At 49.7% G+C, this 18986-nt stretch overlaps 1 protein-coding gene across 1 annotated transcript in view; it reads right to left on the minus strand.

The window, feature by feature from the left end:
* LOC144822056 (unconventional myosin-X-like) overlaps window positions 1-18986 on the minus strand; it is a 618454-nt gene that overhangs the window by 368400 nt on the left and 231068 nt on the right. Inside the window, exons 13-14 of the mRNA XM_078679130.1 lie at window positions 9461-9527; window positions 7735-7827 (exon numbers count right to left, since the gene is read on the minus strand). Coding sequence (XP_078535256.1) covers window positions 7735-7827; window positions 9461-9527 — 160 coding nt within the window. The remainder of the gene's footprint in view (window positions 1-7734; window positions 7828-9460; window positions 9528-18986) is intronic.

Genomic DNA, 18986 nt, shown 5'->3' on the forward strand with positions numbered 1-18986 from the left:
TAAACAGAGGGGACAGGCTCTGTGGACTGGAAAACAAAGCCCTCTGGGAAGAGGAACTGCACAGCAGGAAGAGCAGAGCCTGCACAGCAGGAGGCGCGGAGCCCGCACAGCAGGAAGCGCAGAGCCTGCACAGCAGGAAGCGCGGAGCCTGCACAGCAGGAGGCCCGGAGCCTGCACAGCATGAGGCCCGGAGCCTGCACAGCAGGAGGCGCAGAGCCCGCACACCAGGAAGCGCAGAGCCCGCACAGCAGGAAGCGCAGAGCCCGCACAGCAGGAAGCGCAGAGCCCGCACAGCAGGAAGCGCAGAGCCCGCACAGCAGGAAGCGCAGAGCCCGTACAGCAGGAAGCGCAGAGCCTGCACAGCAGGAGGCCCAGAGCCCGCACAGCAGGAAGCGCAGAGCATGCACAGCAGGAAGCGCAGAGCCTGCCCAGCAGGAAGCGCAGAGCCTGCACAGCAGGAAGCGCAGAGCCCGCATAGCAGGAAGTGCAGAGCCCGCATAGCAGGAAGCGCAGAGCCCGCATAGCAGGAAGCACAGAGTCTGCACAGCAGGAGGCGCAGAGCGTGCACAGCCGGAGGTGCAGAGTGTGCACAGCCGGAGGTGCAGAGTGTGCACAGCAGGAGGTGCAGAGGCTGGTGGCGTTGAAATCGTTTGGGCTGGAGGTGTTGTCTTATGCGGACGACACTCAAATAATGGTGTCTATCACGTAGAATGTCAGTGACTCTGTGCATAATTTTAAAAACTGCATGCAAGCAGTCTCGTCATGGATGGTACAAAACTATCTAAAATTGAATGGCGAGTAGACGGAGGTCCTGATTTTTGGGGAAAAGCCAGACATCTGGTCAGGGGAGTGGTGGCCTGATTCCCTGGGCACTTGCGAACTCCCGTTTCCCAGGGTAAAAACTTGGGAGTTGTGGTTGACAATTCCCTTTCTTTGAATCTGCAGGTCTCCAGGACAGTGGCCACATGTTTTGGGCTCATAAGGAACATTCCTCAGTTCCTCTCATTTGATGCACACAAAAAAGTGGTGGTTGCACTAATATTGTCGAGATTGGGCTACTGCAACGCCCTTATTTAGGCATCAACAAAGGACAGCTGCGTCACCTGCAGCTGGTGCAGAATGCCGCTGTTAGGTGGGTGATGGATCTACCCAAACATCACTCAGTCTCGTCTTCCCTTCTTTTGCTGCATTGGCCCCCAGAACTATGTTTAAGACCCTCTGCCTCACTCACAACGCCTACTATGGCCTGGGCTCGGTGGGCATCAAGGCCTTATTCCAACAAGATGCGCCCTCGAGGAATCTTAGGTCAGCAAAAAAGAATCTCCTCACAGTTCCTAGGTTTAAAAGGATGAGACGGGGCGGGAGAGCTTTTTCATTTGCTGCTGCGAACGTGTGGAACTCTCTCCCGGATGATATTTCGGGGCAACGATCTCACACAATCTTTTGAAAGTCCATAACCCCTTCGCAGCGGGGGTAATTCCCCGGCTGTGCTGGTGAGCGGGGGGCGCGCACAGCGCCCCGGTGCTCATGACGAGCTGAGCTCGTCATGACCACGCCCGTTTCCGTGGAACGTTCAGCACAGCAGGGGAATTATCCCCGCGTGCGAGCGTTCCACGGCTCATGACGAGCTGAGCTCGTCATGAGCACTTAAGGTGTTAAAGACCTGGTTGTTCCCTGAGAGGCTGGTTGGAGTGTGATCCTGTCTGCCTGCATTCTGTTCTGTATTTAGCATCTTGATGCCCTTGGGCTAAGTCTGCGCCTTAAAAATCATCTATTATTCATTCACAGCAGGAAGTGCAGCGCCTGCACAGCAGGAAGTGCAGAGCCTGCACAGCAGGAAGTGCATAGCCTGCACAGCATGAAGTGCAGAGCCTGCACAGCATGAAGTGCAGCGCCTGCACAGCATGAAGTGCAGCGCCTGCACAGCAGGAGGTGCAGCGTCTGCACAGCAGGAGGTGCAGCGCCTGCACAGCAGGAGGTGCAGCGCCTGCACAGCAGGAGGTGCAGCGTCTGCACAGCAGGAAGGGCAGCGTCTGCACAGCAGGAAGGGCAGCGTCTGCACAGCAGGAAGTGCAGAGCCTGCACAGCAGGAAGTGCAGAGCCTGTACAGCAGGAAGTGCTGAGCCTGCACAGCAGGAGGTGCAGCGTCTGCACAGCAGGAGGTGCAGAGCCTGCACAGCAGGAGGTGCAGAGCCTGCAGAGCAGGAAGTGCAGAGCCTGCACAGCAGGAAGGGCAGCGTCTGCACAGCAGGAAGTGCAGAGCCTGCACAGCAGGAAGTGCAGAGCCTGTACAGCAGGAAGTGCTGAGCCTGCACAGCAGGAGGTGCAGAGCCTGCACAGCAGGAGGTGCAGAGCCTGCAGAGCAGGAAGTGCAGAGCCTGCAGAGCAGGAAGTGCAGAGCCTGCAGAGCAGGAAGTGCAGCGCCTGCAGAGCAGGAAGTGCAGCGCCTGCACAGCAGGAAGTGCAGCGGCACTGAAGCTTCTCCCTCCATATGTGCAGACGCCGACACCGCTCTTACAGGGAGCACACTCAATGTATGTGTATATGCGCACGCCCTTACACCAAACATTCATGTCAGGCTCCTGCCTAATGCCTGTACATAAAGAAACAATGTCCAAACACTAAAACAGGACTCTTTGTTTGATGTATTGGTACAGACAACTTCATACCATGGGTAGAATTAGAGACATTAAAAAAATATTTTATTTACTCACAAAAACTACGCCTGGCTGTGTTCCTGTTCCTTGCATAGCAGCCTCATGGGGTTTCTCTCCAAACGCAGACATTCTCACACCACTAAATGTAGCGCCCGGCCCTCAGTAACCCGAGGAGAACGTATGCATCAAACCTGGATGCTGATTCGTCCCAGAAAGCCCTGAGATGACCTAGAAGAGGGTGCTCCAAAGTCGGTCCTGGAGGGCCAGATCCCTGCCAGGTTTCTAGCATGTCCTCCTTTAGATAAATGTAGTGATCTTAAAAATCAGGCATGGATCCGGCCCTCCAGGACCGGCTCTGGAGAACCTTGATCTAGAATCCGCGGAAGTGTAGAACTGGCAGAAAAAGGTGTGTGGGATTACAATGTGTGCTGTGGGTTAGAAAAAGAGGTGTGTAGGATACAATGTGTGCTGTGGGTTAGAAAAAGATGTGTGTAGGAATATAATGTGTGCTGTGGGTTAGAAAAAGATATGTGTGGGAATACAATGTGTGCTGTGGGTTAGAAAAAGATGTGTGTGGGATACAATGTGTGCTGTGGGTTAGAAAAAGATATGTGTGGGAATACAATGTGTGCTGTGGGTTAGAAAAAGATGTGTGTGGGATACAATGTGTGCTGTGGGTTAGAAAAAGAGGTGTGTAGGATACAATGTGTGCTGTGGGTTAGAAAAAGATGTGTGTGGGATTACAATGTGTGCTGTGGGTTAGAAAAAGATGTGTGTGGGATACAATGTGTGCTGTGGGTTAGAAAAAGATGTGTGGGAATACAATATTTGCGGTGGGTTAGAAAATGATGTGTGTGGGATACAATGTGTGCTGTGGGTTAGAAAAAGATGTGTGGGAATACAATGTGTGCTGTGGGTTAGAAAAAGATGTGTGTGGGATACAATGTGTGCTGTGGGTTAGGAAAAGATGTGTGGGAATACAATATTTGCGGTGGGTTAGAAAAAGATGTGTGTGGGATACAATGTGTGCTGTGGGTTAGAAAAAGATGTGTGTGGGAATACAATGTTTGCTGTGGGTTAGAAAAAGATGTGTGTGGGATACAATGTGTGCTGTGGGTTAGAAAAAGATATGTGTGGGAATACAATGTGTGCTGTGGGTTAGAAAAAGATGTGTGTGGGATACAATGTGTGCTGTGGGTTAGAAAAAGATGTGTGGGAATACAATATTTGCGGTGGGTTAGAAAAAGATGTGTGTGGGATACAATGTGTGCTGTGGGTTAGAAGAAGAGGTGTTTGGGATTACAATGTTTGCTGTGGGTTAGAAAAAGATGTGTGTGGGATTACAATGTGTGCTGTGGGTTAGAAAAAGATGTGTGTGGGAATACAATGTTTGCTGTGGGTTAGAAAAAGATGTGTGTGGGATACAATGTGTGCTGTGGGTTAGAAAAAGAGGTGTGTAGGATACAATGTTTGCTGTGGGTTAGAAAAAGAGGTGTGTGGGATACAATGTGTGCTGTGGGTTAGAAAAAGAGGTGTGTGGGATTACAATGTGTGCTGTGGGTTAGAAAAAGAGGTGTTTGGGATTACAATGTGTGCTGTGGGTTAGAAAAAGAGGTGTGTGGGATACAATGTGTGCTGTGGGTTAGAAAAAGAGGTGTTTGGGATTACAATGTGTGCTGTGGGTTAGAAAAAGAGGTGTGTGGGATTACAATGTTTGCTGTGGGTTAGAAAAAGAGGTGTGTGGGATTACAATGTTTGCTGTGGGTTAGAAAAAGATGTGTGTGGGATACAATGTGTGCTGTGGGTTAGAAAAAGATGTGTGGGGGATACAATGTGTGCTGTGGGTTAGAAAAAGATATGTGTGGGAATACAATGTGTGCTGTGGGTTAGAAAAAGATGTGTGTGGGATACAATGTGTGCTGTGGGTTAGAAAAAGATGTGTGGGAATACAATATTTGCGGTGGGTTAGAAAAAAGATGTGTGTGGGATACAATGTGTGCTGTGGGTTAGAAGAAGAGGTGTTTGGGATTACAATGTTTCCTGTGGGTTAGAAAAAGATGTGTGTGGGATTACAATGTGTGCTGTGGGTTAGAAAAAGATGTGTGTAGGAATATAATGTGTGCTGTGGGTTAGAAAAAGATGTGTGGGAATACAATATTTGCGGTGGGTTAGAAAATGATGTGTGTGGGATACAATGTGTGCTGTGGGTTAGAAAAAGATGTGTGGGAATACAATGTGTGCTGTGGGTTAGAAAAAGATGTGTGTGGGATACAATGTGTGCTGTGGGTTAGAAAAAGATGTGTGGGAATACAATATTTGCGGTGGGTTAGAAAAAGATGTGTGTGGGATACAATGTGTGCTGTGGGTTAGAAGAAGATGTGTGTGGGATACAATGTGTGCTGTGGGTTAGAAAAAGGTGTGTGTGGGATACAATGTGTGCTGTGGGTTAGAAAAAGATGTGTGTGGGATACAATGTGTGCTGTGGGTTAGAAAAAGATGTGTGTGGGATACAATGTGTGCTGTGGGTTAGAAAAAGATGTGTGGGAATACAATATTTGCGGTGGGTTAGAAAAAGATGTGTGTGGGATACAATGTGTGCTGTGGGTTAGAAGAAGATGTGTGTGGGATACAATGTGTGCTGTGGGTTAGAAAAAGATGTGTGTGGGATACAATGTGTGCTGTGGGTTAGAAAAAGATGTGTGTGGGAATACAATGTTTGCTGTGGGTTAGAAAAAGATGTGTGTGGGATACAATGTGTGCTGTGGGTTAGAAAAAGATGTGTGTGGGAATACAATGTGTGCTGTGGGTTAGAAAAAGATGTGTGTGGGATACAATGTGTGCTGTGGGTTAGAAAAAGATGTGTGGGAATACAATATTTGCGGTGGGTTAGAAAAAGATGTGTGTGGGATACAATGTGTGCTGTGGGTTAGAAGAAGAGGTGTTTGGGATTACAATGTTTGCTGTGGGTTAGAAAAAGATGTGTGTGGGATTACAATGTGTGCTGTGGGTTAGAAAAAGATGTGTGTGGGAATACAATGTTTGCTGTGGGTTAGAAAAAGATGTGTGTGGGATACAATGTGTGCTGTGGGTTAGAAAAAGAGGTGTGTAGGATACAATGTTTGCTGTGGGTTAGAAAAAGAGGTGTGTGGGATACAATGTGTGCTGTGGGTTAGAAAAAGAGGTGTGTGGGATTACAATGTGTGCTGTGGGTTAGAAAAAGAGGTGTTTGGGATTACAATGTGTGCTGTGGGTTAGAAAAAGAGGTGTGTGGGATACAATGTGTGCTGTGGGTTAGAAAAAGAGGTGTTTGGGATTACAATGTGTGCTGTGGGTTAGAAAAAGAGGTGTGTGGGATTACAATGTTTGCTGTGGGTTAGAAAAAGAGGTGTGTGGGATTACAATGTTTGCTGTGGGTTAGAAAAAGATGTGTGTGGGATACAATGTGTGCTGTGGGTTAGAAAAAGATGTGTGTGGGATACAATGTGTGCTGTGGGTTAGAAAAAGATGTGTGTGGGATACAATGTGTGCTGTGGGTTAGAAAAAGATATGTGTGGGAATACAATGTGTGCTGTGGGTTAGAAAAAGATGTGTGTGGGATACAATGTGTGCTGTGGGTTAGAAAAAGATGTGTGGGAATACAATATTTGCGGTGGGTTAGAAAAAGATGTGTGTGGGATACAATGTGTGCTGTGGGTTAGAAAAAGATGTGTGGGAATACAATATTTGCGGTGGGTTAGAAAAAGATGTGTGTGGGATACAATGTGTGCTGTGGGTTAGAAAAAGATGTGTGTGGGATACAATGTGTGCTGTGGGTTAGAAGAAGAGGTGTTTGGGATTACAATGTTTGCTGTGGGTTAGAAAAAGAGGTGTGTGGGATTACAATGTGTGCTGTGGGTTAGAAAAAGATGTGTGTGGGAATACAATGTGTGCTGTGGGTTAGAAAAAGATGTGTGTGGGATACAATGTGTGCTGTGGGTTAGAAAAAGATGTGTGTGGGAATACAATGTGTGCTGTGGGTTAGAAAAAGATATGTGTGGGAATACAATGTGTGCTGTGGGTTAGAAAAAGATGTGTGTGGGATACAATGTGTGCTGTGGGTTAAAAAAGATGTGTGGGAATACAATATTTGCGGTGGGTTAGAAAAAGATGTGTGTGGGATACAATGTGTGCTGTGGGTTAGAAAAAGATGTGTGGGAATACAATATTTGCGGTGGGTTAGAAAAAGATGTGTGTGGGATACAATGTGTGCTGTGGGTTAGAAAAAGATGTGTGTGGGATACAATGTGTGCTGTGGGTTAGAAAAAGATGTGTGTGGGATACAATGTGTGCTGTGGGTTAGAAGAAGAGGTGTTTGGGATTACAATGTGTGCTGTGGGTTAGAAAAAGATGTGTGTGGGATTACAATGTGTGCTGTGGGTTAGAAAAAGATGTGTGTGGGATACAATGTGTGCTGTGGGTTAGAAAAAGATGTGTGTGGGATTACAATGTGTGCAGTGGGTTAGACAAAGAGATGAGTGTGGGTTTACAACATATGCTGTGGGTTGAGAAGAGGGATGGTGTGGGATTACAATGTGTGCTGTGGGCAGGCGAGGAGTGCTGGTCGTTGCGCGGATCACTCGGAGATATGGTCACTTTGTAATACAGGGATGTTTGTGGTGTTTGCCATGTGTTGCTGCTGAGGGGTGCTTAATAAGATGCCTTTATGGAACGCCATCTGCTCAAGGCATGGCCTCTAGGAACCACCATCTGGTTGGGACATGGTATGTGCTGAGCTTTAGATGTGGAGAATGCTTACAGAAAACATGAACGTGAATGCATCCAGAGAACAGAGCTGGGTCAGGGCTCATACAGTATGTGGGAGGGGGCGGATGCTCACTCAGAACAGGGTTGGGCCATGGTGTGTGGTAGCATGGGTTTTAGGAATGTGGTTGGTTCATGGTGTATGGGAGGTGGTGGATGCCTTCAGAGAATGGGGTTAGAGGACGGTGTGTGCCATCGGTATGGGCACTAGGAATCTGGCTGCCTCACAGACTGGCAAGGTAAGGGGGGATTATGAAAGTTATCAAAGTGTACTCACTGCATGCTGGTTGTGCAGCTTCTCCAGGAGGGTGCTGTCAGTACCTTTAGGGAATCTGCTCTCTTCATTTATCAAAGCCAACAAGCCCAGTTTCTTCAGGAGAGAGAGGAAGGGAAGAGAAGAGAAATGACATTAGGAGAGATCTTCGGTGCATCTTCTCACACTCATTACAAACATGGCTGAATCTCATGATCATCTCATTGTGTCTCTGCTCCCTCCTCAGGCTCCAAGAATCACTTACCGATTGAAGGAAGACTTGAAAAAATACCACCTCTGGTCTACCTGAAAGAATTCTCTCTCTGGCGGATTAGGACATCAATGCTGGACAAGAAGCCAACATTGGCTGTGTCACCTCACAGGGGGTGGACCACCAATGGGATGAGTGCAGTGACATCACTGCACTCCAAGAAGGGGCTGGGGGGTCTATTCTAACACTGATATTCTAGACGTCCTCTATGACCAGGTGGGCATGACGTTGGGAACCGGAGGGACCACCTTGGATAGGACGTTCCTCCACCTGCCCTTCATGTGAGAATGGTTTCCTCCAGTCTTTTGATACACTGTTGATGAAACTGGATAACTCACCTAGGCTGGTCCAAGTTTCCCCCCTCGCTGTGGCCACCACACACTTATTTACTTATAACAGCATAGGACACCCACTCTTTGATGGCCACGTATTGGTATGTCGTGACACGCGACATATCTGACGAACACAGCGTTCATTGTAGTCAGCAGCGAGGGTGGGAGGAGGTGGAACAGGGTGCGAGAAAGGGTAGATGTTGGGTAGATGTCGGGTCACCATGTGGGAGGCAGGAAGGGTAGAGCTGGAGAGTGAGGCGAGGAGTGAGAATGGGTGGACAGGCTGGGACCAGGGGGCAAAGGTGGAAAGAGTTGTGGGGGTGCTGAGGGGGTGGGAAGGAGAAGAGATGGGCAGAAGGAAGGTAGGGGCATGAAGACTGGGAGAGTGGAGGAGTGAGAGGAAACAGACAGGCTCATACTTATCGGGTGGCAGGAGGGAAAGGGAAGTAGTGTGCAGCAGGCGGAAGTAAGAGGCAAAGGGTAATAGTGTGTGCAGGCAGGAAGAGGGTGAAATCAAAGGAGGCAGCAGGCGAGCAGCTGGACACACCAAGACAGGAAGTCGGAAGGAAACCACTGCTGGATACAGTAGTGGGCTGGAAAAGGAGAGTGGACAAGGGTTCGAGTGAAATCCCCAATTTAACAAGACATTGTGTAGGGAGGGGCAGAAGAGGGGAGTGGGCGACAGGCGTGGCCATGGGTCTTCCCAATGCAAATTGCTCAGTTCTAGGCAGGAGACTTGTACAAGATGCTGAACCAGAAAGCTCATTACAAGCTGAATTGGACCCGAACCTTGTACCATACGTATGATAACAAGGAGCGTGTTGGTCCCTCCACTTGGCCTGACCCACAGTTACTGCTGTCTAGGATCATCTGCGGGATCTTAGCCGCATAGATTGCATCTGTTACAGCTGGAGAGACGTTTACAATGAAGAATGTTCTATAAAGGTGGTGTCACCATTGATTGCTCACTGCTCCTTGTCTGAGAGGAAGGTTAAGGACTTGTTTCGTCCTCGGGGGACAGTTGTTACTCTGTGTGTAAGTGGCCTGGCCTCTCCTGCTTAGTTTGCTGTGCTCTGGAGTGAACTAAAGCCAGACTCAAAGAAGGGAAAACAACCCCGCGCCTTGAAACCCTAAAGAGTGAGGTCACCTTCTCCACCAGGTCCAGGCACTCGGCGTTGTCCATCCAGTCAATGGCTTCCCAGTTTATGCCTTCCCTGGAAAGAGGAGGAGAGAAAAGGGTTAGAAAACCATCAACATAACCTACGCAGTACAACACACTGTGGAATTTTAATTCGTGAACTGAACATCATCTGCGCCATCTTGCCCATTCCTCAGACTCACGTATGAACATACACAACAGCCATTTTAGGTACCATGGTCTCCTTGTTCACGATCGCTCGTCAGCGCACTTCCCTGACCCTGCAAGCATCCCCCATGCACCCTGGCTGCCCCCGCTCCCACATGCACAAGTCATGAACCCTCCCCTTCCGCATGACTCTGTCTCTGGGAATCACACCCCGCACCTGACCAACACCTCCTTTCCTTCCATGAATACCCCTCTTTTGATAAACCCTTCCTCTACGCTCGATTGTCCACACCGATCCTTCCTTTCATGAATATCTCTCCTTTGATGACCCCTTCCTCTGAGCCCGATTGTCTGCACGGACCGCTGGTCATCCCTTAGCCTGAGGATACAGTTTATTGCCCACTACTGTATGCATTCGCCCCTCTTCAAAGGAGTTACTATTGATCATGACCTCCCCACCCCCTGAGATTCGATCAGGCGCACACATTCCAAAGGAATCGGCGGAACGCTCAGCTGCGTGATAGCCCCCTCCTATTGTATGGGGGGTGAGGACCTCTACTGTAGCCACGTGTGGGAATGAGCCGGAGCTGGGGGGGTACCGGGGATGTCTTTTCCTTACTTCACAATGTCTTTATTGTAATAAAGAGCGGTCACATGTCGTAAACCAGTGTATAAAAGGCCAGGCCTCAGAGAAGCTGTTAGAGAGCACCTCGAGACGATACCTTGTTGTCCGATCTGATGTGTTCTGCTCCGTCGGAATAAAACTTGTTTCCTGTCATTCTGTCTCCAGCACCTGCCTCTTTATTGATAAACTTCGTATGGTATTAGAGGCGTTTAACGCCGGGCAAAATTACTTAAGAAACATCGACTAAATCGCCTGACCATTTTTCTGACTTTCCACAATTGGCGTCCCAAGCGTGGGGCCCATCAGCGACACGTGGATCCAGTGGGAGAGGTCCCGACGACAGAGTGAACGACTGCAACGATCGGGAGAGCTCCTGTCCGATAGACCCTCGTCTGACAGCCGATCATCTGAACTTCACTGATTCCGAGCAGACCTCTCCCGAGTGATCTACGGTCCTGACTGGGAACCATCAGGAGTGCCGCGGCAGCAGAGAGTAGAGGACGATCGGGCGCTGGAAGCGGAAGACGAGAAACTGTCCATGCGGTCCGTGTAAGGTCGTGACACACGACGAATTGCGAATTGATTGATTGTTTGATTGATTGAAATACTAGTATTTGCTTTGTCGCTCTTTGAGATATTCGCTGCCTGCAAACGGGGAGGAATAGGAATATTCTTTCTCCCTTTGCGGATAGTGAAGGGTAGGTAACGCAGACTTTTGTCCCCCATTGTAATTTGCCGTACCTATTTTTCTCCCCACTGATTGATTGTCCGAACATAGATTGTTTGGAGTATAGTTTTCTTTGAGGTTCTCTGCTTGCAAATAACGTAGAATAGCAATATTCTGTCTAGTCTTTGCAAATAGTGAAAGATAGGTAGTGCGGACCTTTGTCCCCCGTTGTAATAAGTCATGCCTGTCTTCTCCCCACTGATTGGTAGTTGGTACAACCCGGACCGCTTATTAGAGATGAACCATCCAGCTCCATTGGAAGGCATCCCTAATAAGGACATGTTCACTAAGCAAGGACTAGTCGCTATAGCTTATAGTAAGTTATGGCATAAATATACAAAAAAGGACCCCGAAAGTCAGTGGCCACTGATAGGTTCCTTTGATGATCATAAAATAAAAACGTTAGAAGCAGCTGTTAGAACAAATAAGGCAACGCCCACCATGCTCGATAGTTTCGGCATGTGGCGCAAAGAAGCAGAGCAACGAAGGAAAAGAGAAGAAGCAAAAATAGGGAAGGAGTTACGAAAGGCAGCCCACCTGGCCGCTAAGGAACTAGATGAAGAAATAAGAAGGAGAGAGGAAGTTAGACAAACGCAAGAATCAGGGTCGGCAGGCCAATGCCCTGTTAGGACCCCCTCTACGCTCTACCCTGAGCTGCCCTCCAAACAACGGGCGAATGATGAGTTACTGCTAGGTCCCCCGATCATCTACATGCCCCCTCCTTATGCCCCCTGCCAGCCTCTAGCACAGCACCTACCAGTTCTGAGTGCGGGCGAGGGTGACCCTAGCGCTAGTGCCCCGGCTCTTACGGCCTTCGCACCGGCCGCATTGGTAACAACATCAGATGAACTCGAGACTAGCAAGCAGCCAACAGCCAGACCAAATAGGTTGAGCAAAGACGAGCGGGATGGGATTGACAAGATAGCAAAGACACTGGTAGAACGGAAAGAGAGCGAAGAATATACGATGGATATGCACAATTCACATGCCGGTAGCCACAGACGGCATTTCATTTTACGGTTCAGCTACCACACCCTGAACGCATATGAGGATAGGTATCAAAATAAGGGTCCTGCTAAGCTGATGGCTCTATATAGAAAGGTCGATGTTGGAGATGGGACTGAGCGCGATGTGACGGACCTCTTCATGCAAACGCTTGAAGTCTTCCGCCACCTCACGGAACAGAAACCGGAGGTTAAGATCACAGTCCCTGAAACAGCTGAGTCCCCATTAGAAGTAGCCAACACTATGATGCCTATCAGAGAAGCCGCCCCCTACTGGGTTCCCCCAAGAGGTCAGGGAACAAACGACGATATCAACCACGCAGATGCAAAAGGGAGGGTTGTGTACAATTGGGTTTACCAACCATGGGATCGACAAGATATTTTAACCTTTAGGCAAACCCTGCCTGATTTAAGGAAGAACCCGACAGCATTTTACACTGAATTAGGCACAGCCTTGGGCTCAACGATAATGACTCTAGCAGACATTGATTTGTTTTTCGTGTTATGTCTACCGGCTGACGAGTGGAAGCAAATCCGGAAAGCCGATCACACAGATCTGTTCGGATATACCTGGAATCAACTCAGTGAGCTAGATAGACGACGAGAGCCCGGAAGGAAACCGATAAAAGACATACTGGAACTTCCGGACAAAATAGTCCAGAAGCTAAAAACCTTGATCCCAGAGAAAAAGGTAGATTGGTCAATAGTCACGGCTTGCCGTCAGAAACCCCAGGAAGACGTATCAGAATACTTCTCCCGATTTGAAACGGTGTTCTCCGACTACAGTGGCCAAGACATGACCACCGCAACCGGACAACACCTATTCGTGCAAAACTACGTAAAGGGTCTGTCACAAGAGGTTTCCCAAAAGTTACAAACGAGCGAGAGTAGTTGGGGGGCCTCCAAACCCGCCGCTATCCTCCAAATGGCTCAGTACTACGAACACCAAAAGAATGAGAATGATAGGGCAACCGAGAGAAAGAAGAAAGATTTGAAAGAAAGGGTGATGATAGCCCAGATACAAGGGGTGGCAGTCGGGAAAGAACTACACAGGGGGAGCTACCAATCAATCACCCCTAGAAATCCACCCCCAAAGGACCGCACACCCACTCCCTACTCTGGACGTAGGGACATAGAAGATAATAAGTGTGCATTTTGCAAAGGATTCGGGCATTGGAAGTCTCAATGTCCGGTTCTTCTGGAACTAATTAAAAATAAAGAAACGAGGGACATGACGAATGGCCCCAAGACTAGAGGGCAGGGGCGGGGGTACGCAAACGCCACCAACAGCGACAGACCAGGAAGATCGAACACATTTGACCGTCCCCGACAGAACCAGTACCAACTATCTGACAGTGAGAACACTCCCGACTTCGCATAGGACTGCCAGGGGCAAGGGAGGGATCCAGTCGAGCTCTGTGTTGACCAGCAAGGTCCTTACATCACCGCTAAGGTCCTGGGTACAAAGTCTCCATTCTTGGTAGACACTGGAGCGACACGTAGTGTATTATCAAAGCGACTGATTCCAAGGGCACCCTTGTCTGGCTCACACATTACATCGATAGGTTTCGATGGAACGCCCTCCACTAATCCCCTGTCTGTACCTATCTCCTTTGACCTAGGAAACAACCCCACTGACACAACATTTCTGCTCTCCTCCAACTCCCCTGACGCCATTATGGGTATTGATTTACTAAAACATTTCCGAGCTACTATTCGGTGTTCCCCAGATGGAGTCCGAGTCATCCTGTACGACAACCCGAGCATGTCCAGATCCCGCCCCGCACGACATATGTACTCTATAACTGATGCTGACCTATCCTTGCTCAACACCCTACCCCTGTACCTATGGGCCAGAAACGACTCGGATGTAGGACGAATGATGATCGACCCTGTGCACATAACTGTTCGACCAGACGCAATACTCCCGAAACTCCCACAGTACCGGATATCGCCCGAAGGCGAGAAGGCATTGGTAGCGATTATTCAGTCCCTGGTAGATGCAGGAGTGGTAGAGGAAGTGGTTAGTAATGTCTGCAACAGCCCTATCCTACCCATTGTTAAGAAGCAAGGTGAGGGAGATGAGAAAGCGTACCGCTTCATCATCGACCTGCGAGAAGTCAACAAAGTGGTGGTGCCACAGTACCCCGTAGTCTCAGACATCACCACCATTCTGACCCTCATCCCGTCCACTGCCACCACCTTCACCGTTATCGATCTCAAGAATGCATTTTTCTCTATCCCCATCCATCCAGACAGCCGCTATCTCTTCGGCTTCACCTTAAAAAAACGTTCGTACCGATTTTGTAGAGCTCCCCAGGGCTACACTGAAAGTCCCAGCATTTACAGCCAGGCCCTCAAAAGACAGCTGGACGCAGTCCAGCTACCAGATGGAGTGGTGTTGATCCAATAGGTCGATGATATCCTTTTGGCGGCCGACACCACTCCACTTGCAATCACGGCCACTATCCAACTCTTGCACTTTCTTGCGGAGAATGGCCACAAAGTCTCCAAAAAGAAACTGCAGTTCTGCCAGCCTCAAGTGACATACCTAGGCCATCTCCTGTCCAAAGAAGGGAGGAAACTTACGCCCGACCGAATCCAAACCATCCTAGACACCCCCATCCCAAAAACACAGAAGCAAGTCCGTTCATTGGTGGGCCTTACCTCTTTTTGCCGACAATGGTTACCAAATTTCAGTCTCATTATAAAACCCCTACTTTCCCTGTTGGCCAAAGATGTTCCCTTCCCACTCCCTTGGACCCCCGAATGCCAAGCGTCCTTTAAGGAGTTGCGGGATGCCCTTTGCTCGGCACCCGTCCTAGGAACACCAGATTACTCCAAGCCCTTCTCCCTCTTCACTCGCGAAAGGGAGGGATGCGCATTGTCTGTTCTAACTCAGCCCATCGGCTCCAAACAACGCCCTTGTGCCTACTTCTCTGCCACTCTTGACCCAGTCGCCAAAGCTTTACCTGCCTGCCTTCGAGCAGTAGCCGCCGCTGCTGTCTCTATCCGTCAGAGTGAGGGAATTGTACTTTCGAACTCTCTCACGGTGTTGGTACCCCACGCAGTTGACACCCTTTTGAACCAGACCAAGACTCAACACCTGACTAGTGCACGACTGACGGGGTACGAATTGACCCTACTTGCACCCCACATCACTCTGAAGAGATGCACGACTTTGAATCCTGCTACACTGTTGCCCTTGCCTGAAAATGACCCCGATGTGCCCCCTATACACGACTGTGTGACCCTCACGGACGAACAGACCAGGAGTAGAATTGACCTCCGAGACATTGCTTTTACAGACCCTGATGGAGAGCTATGGGTAGACGGCTCTTGTATCAAACTCCCAGACGGCACCACTTCAGCTGCCTATGCGGTGACGACAGCCCGAACAGTAGTTGAAACATCCCGCATCACGCAACGATCCGCACAGGCGGCAGAGCTAATTGCCCTCACACGAGCATGTATCATAGCAGCAGGAACCACGGCGAACATTTACACGGACAGCCAGTATGCCTTCGGGGTGGTTCATCATTTTGGGCTCTTGTGGAGGGAAAGGGGATTCCTGACGTCCCACGGCACGCCCATCCTTCACGGAGATCTAGTCTCCGCCCTGATTGAAGCAGTTCTCCTCCCCAAATGATTAGCAGTGATCAAATGCCAGGCACACAAGAAGGTGACGGACTTAGTTGGACAGGGAAACGCACTGGCCGACATCACTGCCCGAACCACAGCTGAGAATAGGACGACGACACGCATGTATGTGACCAGGTCACAAGCAGAAAAATGGACTGACGCTAGGGAAACGATTAGGGACATCCAGTCGGCCAGCACACCACACGAACTGACTGAGTGGGCACGGGTGGGTCTAAAGGACGATGAAGGCTGCTGGCGGACAAAAGACACAAACAAATGGTTGCTGCCTGACTCATACTTGATTCCCATACTGACTATGGCACACTCCCCTGCACACATAGGTTCTGCCCCCATGATTGAACTCATTTCCAAAGTCTGGCAAAACAACAAAATAACCCGACTCAGCCAAACGCCTGGTCCAGCAGTGCCTTATCTGCCTACAACAACCCCGGGAAAGGAACTGTGGTACCCCGGGGAGGGTTTGGGATCCCCGACCACCCCTTTGAGGTCCTCCAGATGGATTACATCCAGCTGGAGAGATGCCAAGGCTTGAAGTACGTATTAGTCATTGTATGTGCCTTCAGCAAATGGGTGGAAGCCTATCCAACCCGTGATAACACTGCCATGACTACTGCCAAAGTACTACTGAAAGAGTTTTTCCCTCGCTACGGCCTTTGTCGAATGTTATGGAGCGACAATGGCCCCCACTTCATAGCTGAAGTTATCCAACTAATCTTGAAGGGGCTGGGGGTAAAGCAGAGGTTTCATGCGGTCTTCCACCCCCAATCCGCTGGCCTAGTTGAGCGACACAATGCTACACTGAAACTGAAACTGTCAAAAATAGTGGCCACCACAGGACTTAAGTGGCCAGATGCCCTCCCACTGGCATTGCTATTGATGCGCTCCACTCCCACTAAGCACCATTTGACCCCCTACGAGGTTGTGTTTGGGCGACCAATGAACCTCTGGACTGCCCCCAAACCGACCTCCATTCACGATGTCCCTGACGTCCTGCTGTCAGATTATTTATACAAATTAACTAAAACGTTGTCTGTCATTCATCAACAGGTGCAGCAGGCCATCCCCGATGCTTCCAGGGGTCCCGGTCACGATATGCAACCGGGAGACTATGTTTTAGTCCGGAATTTTCAACGGGCAAAGAGTCTGGAACCTCGGTGGACGGGCCCCTGGCAAGTACTGATCACCACTCGGACGGCTCTTCGAGTGGAGGGAAAAAGGCACTGGCTGCACGCACATCACTGCAAGAAGGTCTCCTCGACTCTGGCCATGAACAAAGACCGGCCATCACTGAACTACTATCCTGATACTGAGGCACTTGAACTTGCAAAATTCTCTGATCCCACTGTGCCATCCCGGGAAGGGTATTTCCTGCGTCAAAAAGGAGGGAGCTTCGGCTAAGTAGACCACGGACTAAGTTAAAATCTCAGAACGGTGGCCTAAAACAACCAAGGGTTACCCGGAGAGAAGCTAAACAAAGTCTGTGGTTCTGCCCATTACCGAGCACCTTGAAGATGATGGAAGCACCAGATAAGAAGATGATGGAAGCGCCAGATAAGAAGATGATGGAAGCAACCGGAAATACCCACTACAGGAACCCAAAGGCTGACAATTTGCACAAATCAAAGACAATCGCCTTCTTCATTGTCTTCCTCCTTTGCCTCCTCCTCATGACTTCCTTCTGGATCTTGGAGGACAACACACCCGCTCATCAGATATTGCCGACCACTGCACAGCCAACGACCATGAAAGAGCACCACCTGATCTCCCTTTCGCCTCAGCTCCGAGAAAGGCGTAAGGAGTTCTGGAACAATTCCTTCGTACAACTATTGCACCAGCACAACCTTGCTGCAAATGCCACGAACTGCTGGATCTGCGGGTTGCTCCCGCATGCCACTGGACACTCCATCCCCTTCATCCCTTCTCCTTTCTCAGTTCACGGCTCCTGCCTCGCCTGGTTGATCCTCTTGCAGGAAAGCCACAAGGACAACGCCGCTTCTGGTCAAACAGTGTCACACTTCTACTATGGGTTCTGGCTGAACAAAACAGGAAGGACGTCTGCCCCCTTTTGTCCTGTGACCTCAGGTTCCGCCTTCCATATGAACATCCCTGCCAAAGAACGAGTTGAAATGCAAGTGCTCCACAATCCAGCTAGACCCACCTTCTCCTACCTGCGGAAGCGAACGGCTGCCACTCTGACTGTGGCCCTGTCTGTCATCAATGTCACAGGTCTCGTGTGCCTCGAAGGCCAGGGAACACAGCTGGTGGGTCACAGTTCCTGCCACATCACCAGAACATTGGTCTCAGTTGATCCCCCCTCCTTTGTTGCTTCTCCGAATATGTACTTTGTTTGTGGCACCAAAGCTTACACTTGGCTCCCGAAAGGTTGGAGGGGTACGTGCTACATCGCCTTCATTCTTCCCCCCACGTATGTGGCCCCAGCCTACCATCACTGGCAAAAGCGCGCCGGAGACATTGGACAAGCCGACTCCACCGGAGCACAGTTCCTGGATGCGGTGAAGGGACTTGTTCCTCTGTGGGGCCCAATGGCAAATAGCCGCGCTATCCGACACCTGACTCAGGCAGTAGAAACAACCATTAACATCACGGCTGGCATCCTCGCTAATAACACGGCTGAGCTTCAGGCAGTCCGCCTGGTGGCTCTTCAAAACCGCCTTGTTCTAGATGTGGTTCTGGCCGACCGTGGAGGAGCATGCCGCATCATCGGCTCCAGCTGTTGCACCTACGTGCCAGATAACTCGCCTTCAGTCTACAAAGCAATCGAACACCTCCACAGACTATCCTCAGAGGTTCACCAGGAGCAAGAAGGATGGTCGCTTGGAAGCTGGTTTTGGGACACTTTGAAGGACTGGGGATGGAGGTTGTTTACATTTATACTGATACCAGTCGTGGTACTGTGTGGGTGTTGCTTAGGTATTCAATGTTTGCCACCTTTGTGTTCACTCATTTCCAACTGTATGTGCCCTAAGACTTTGGACTTTAGAACTGAGCACATGAGTCCCCTCTATGAGATAGAAATACGTGGTCTTATGGGGATAGATCCGAATTGACAAGCTGGCGAGCCATGTTAAAAGGGAGGACTGTGGAATTTTAGTTCGTGAACTGAACATCATCTGCGCCATCTTGCCCATTCCTCAGACTCACGTATGAACATACACAACAGCCATTTTAGGTACCATGGTCTCCCTGTTCACGATCGCTCGTCAGCGCACTTCCCTGACCCTGCAAGCATCCCCCATGCACCCTGGCTGCCCCCGCTCCCACATGCACAAGTCATGAACCCTCCCCTTCCGCATGACTCTGTCTCTGGGAATCACACCCCGTGCCTGA

This window comes from Lissotriton helveticus, chromosome 3_1 (assembly GCF_964261635.1).
Source record: "Lissotriton helveticus chromosome 3_1, aLisHel1.1, whole genome shotgun sequence".
NCBI classification, from domain to species: domain Eukaryota; kingdom Metazoa; phylum Chordata; class Amphibia; order Caudata; family Salamandridae; genus Lissotriton; species Lissotriton helveticus.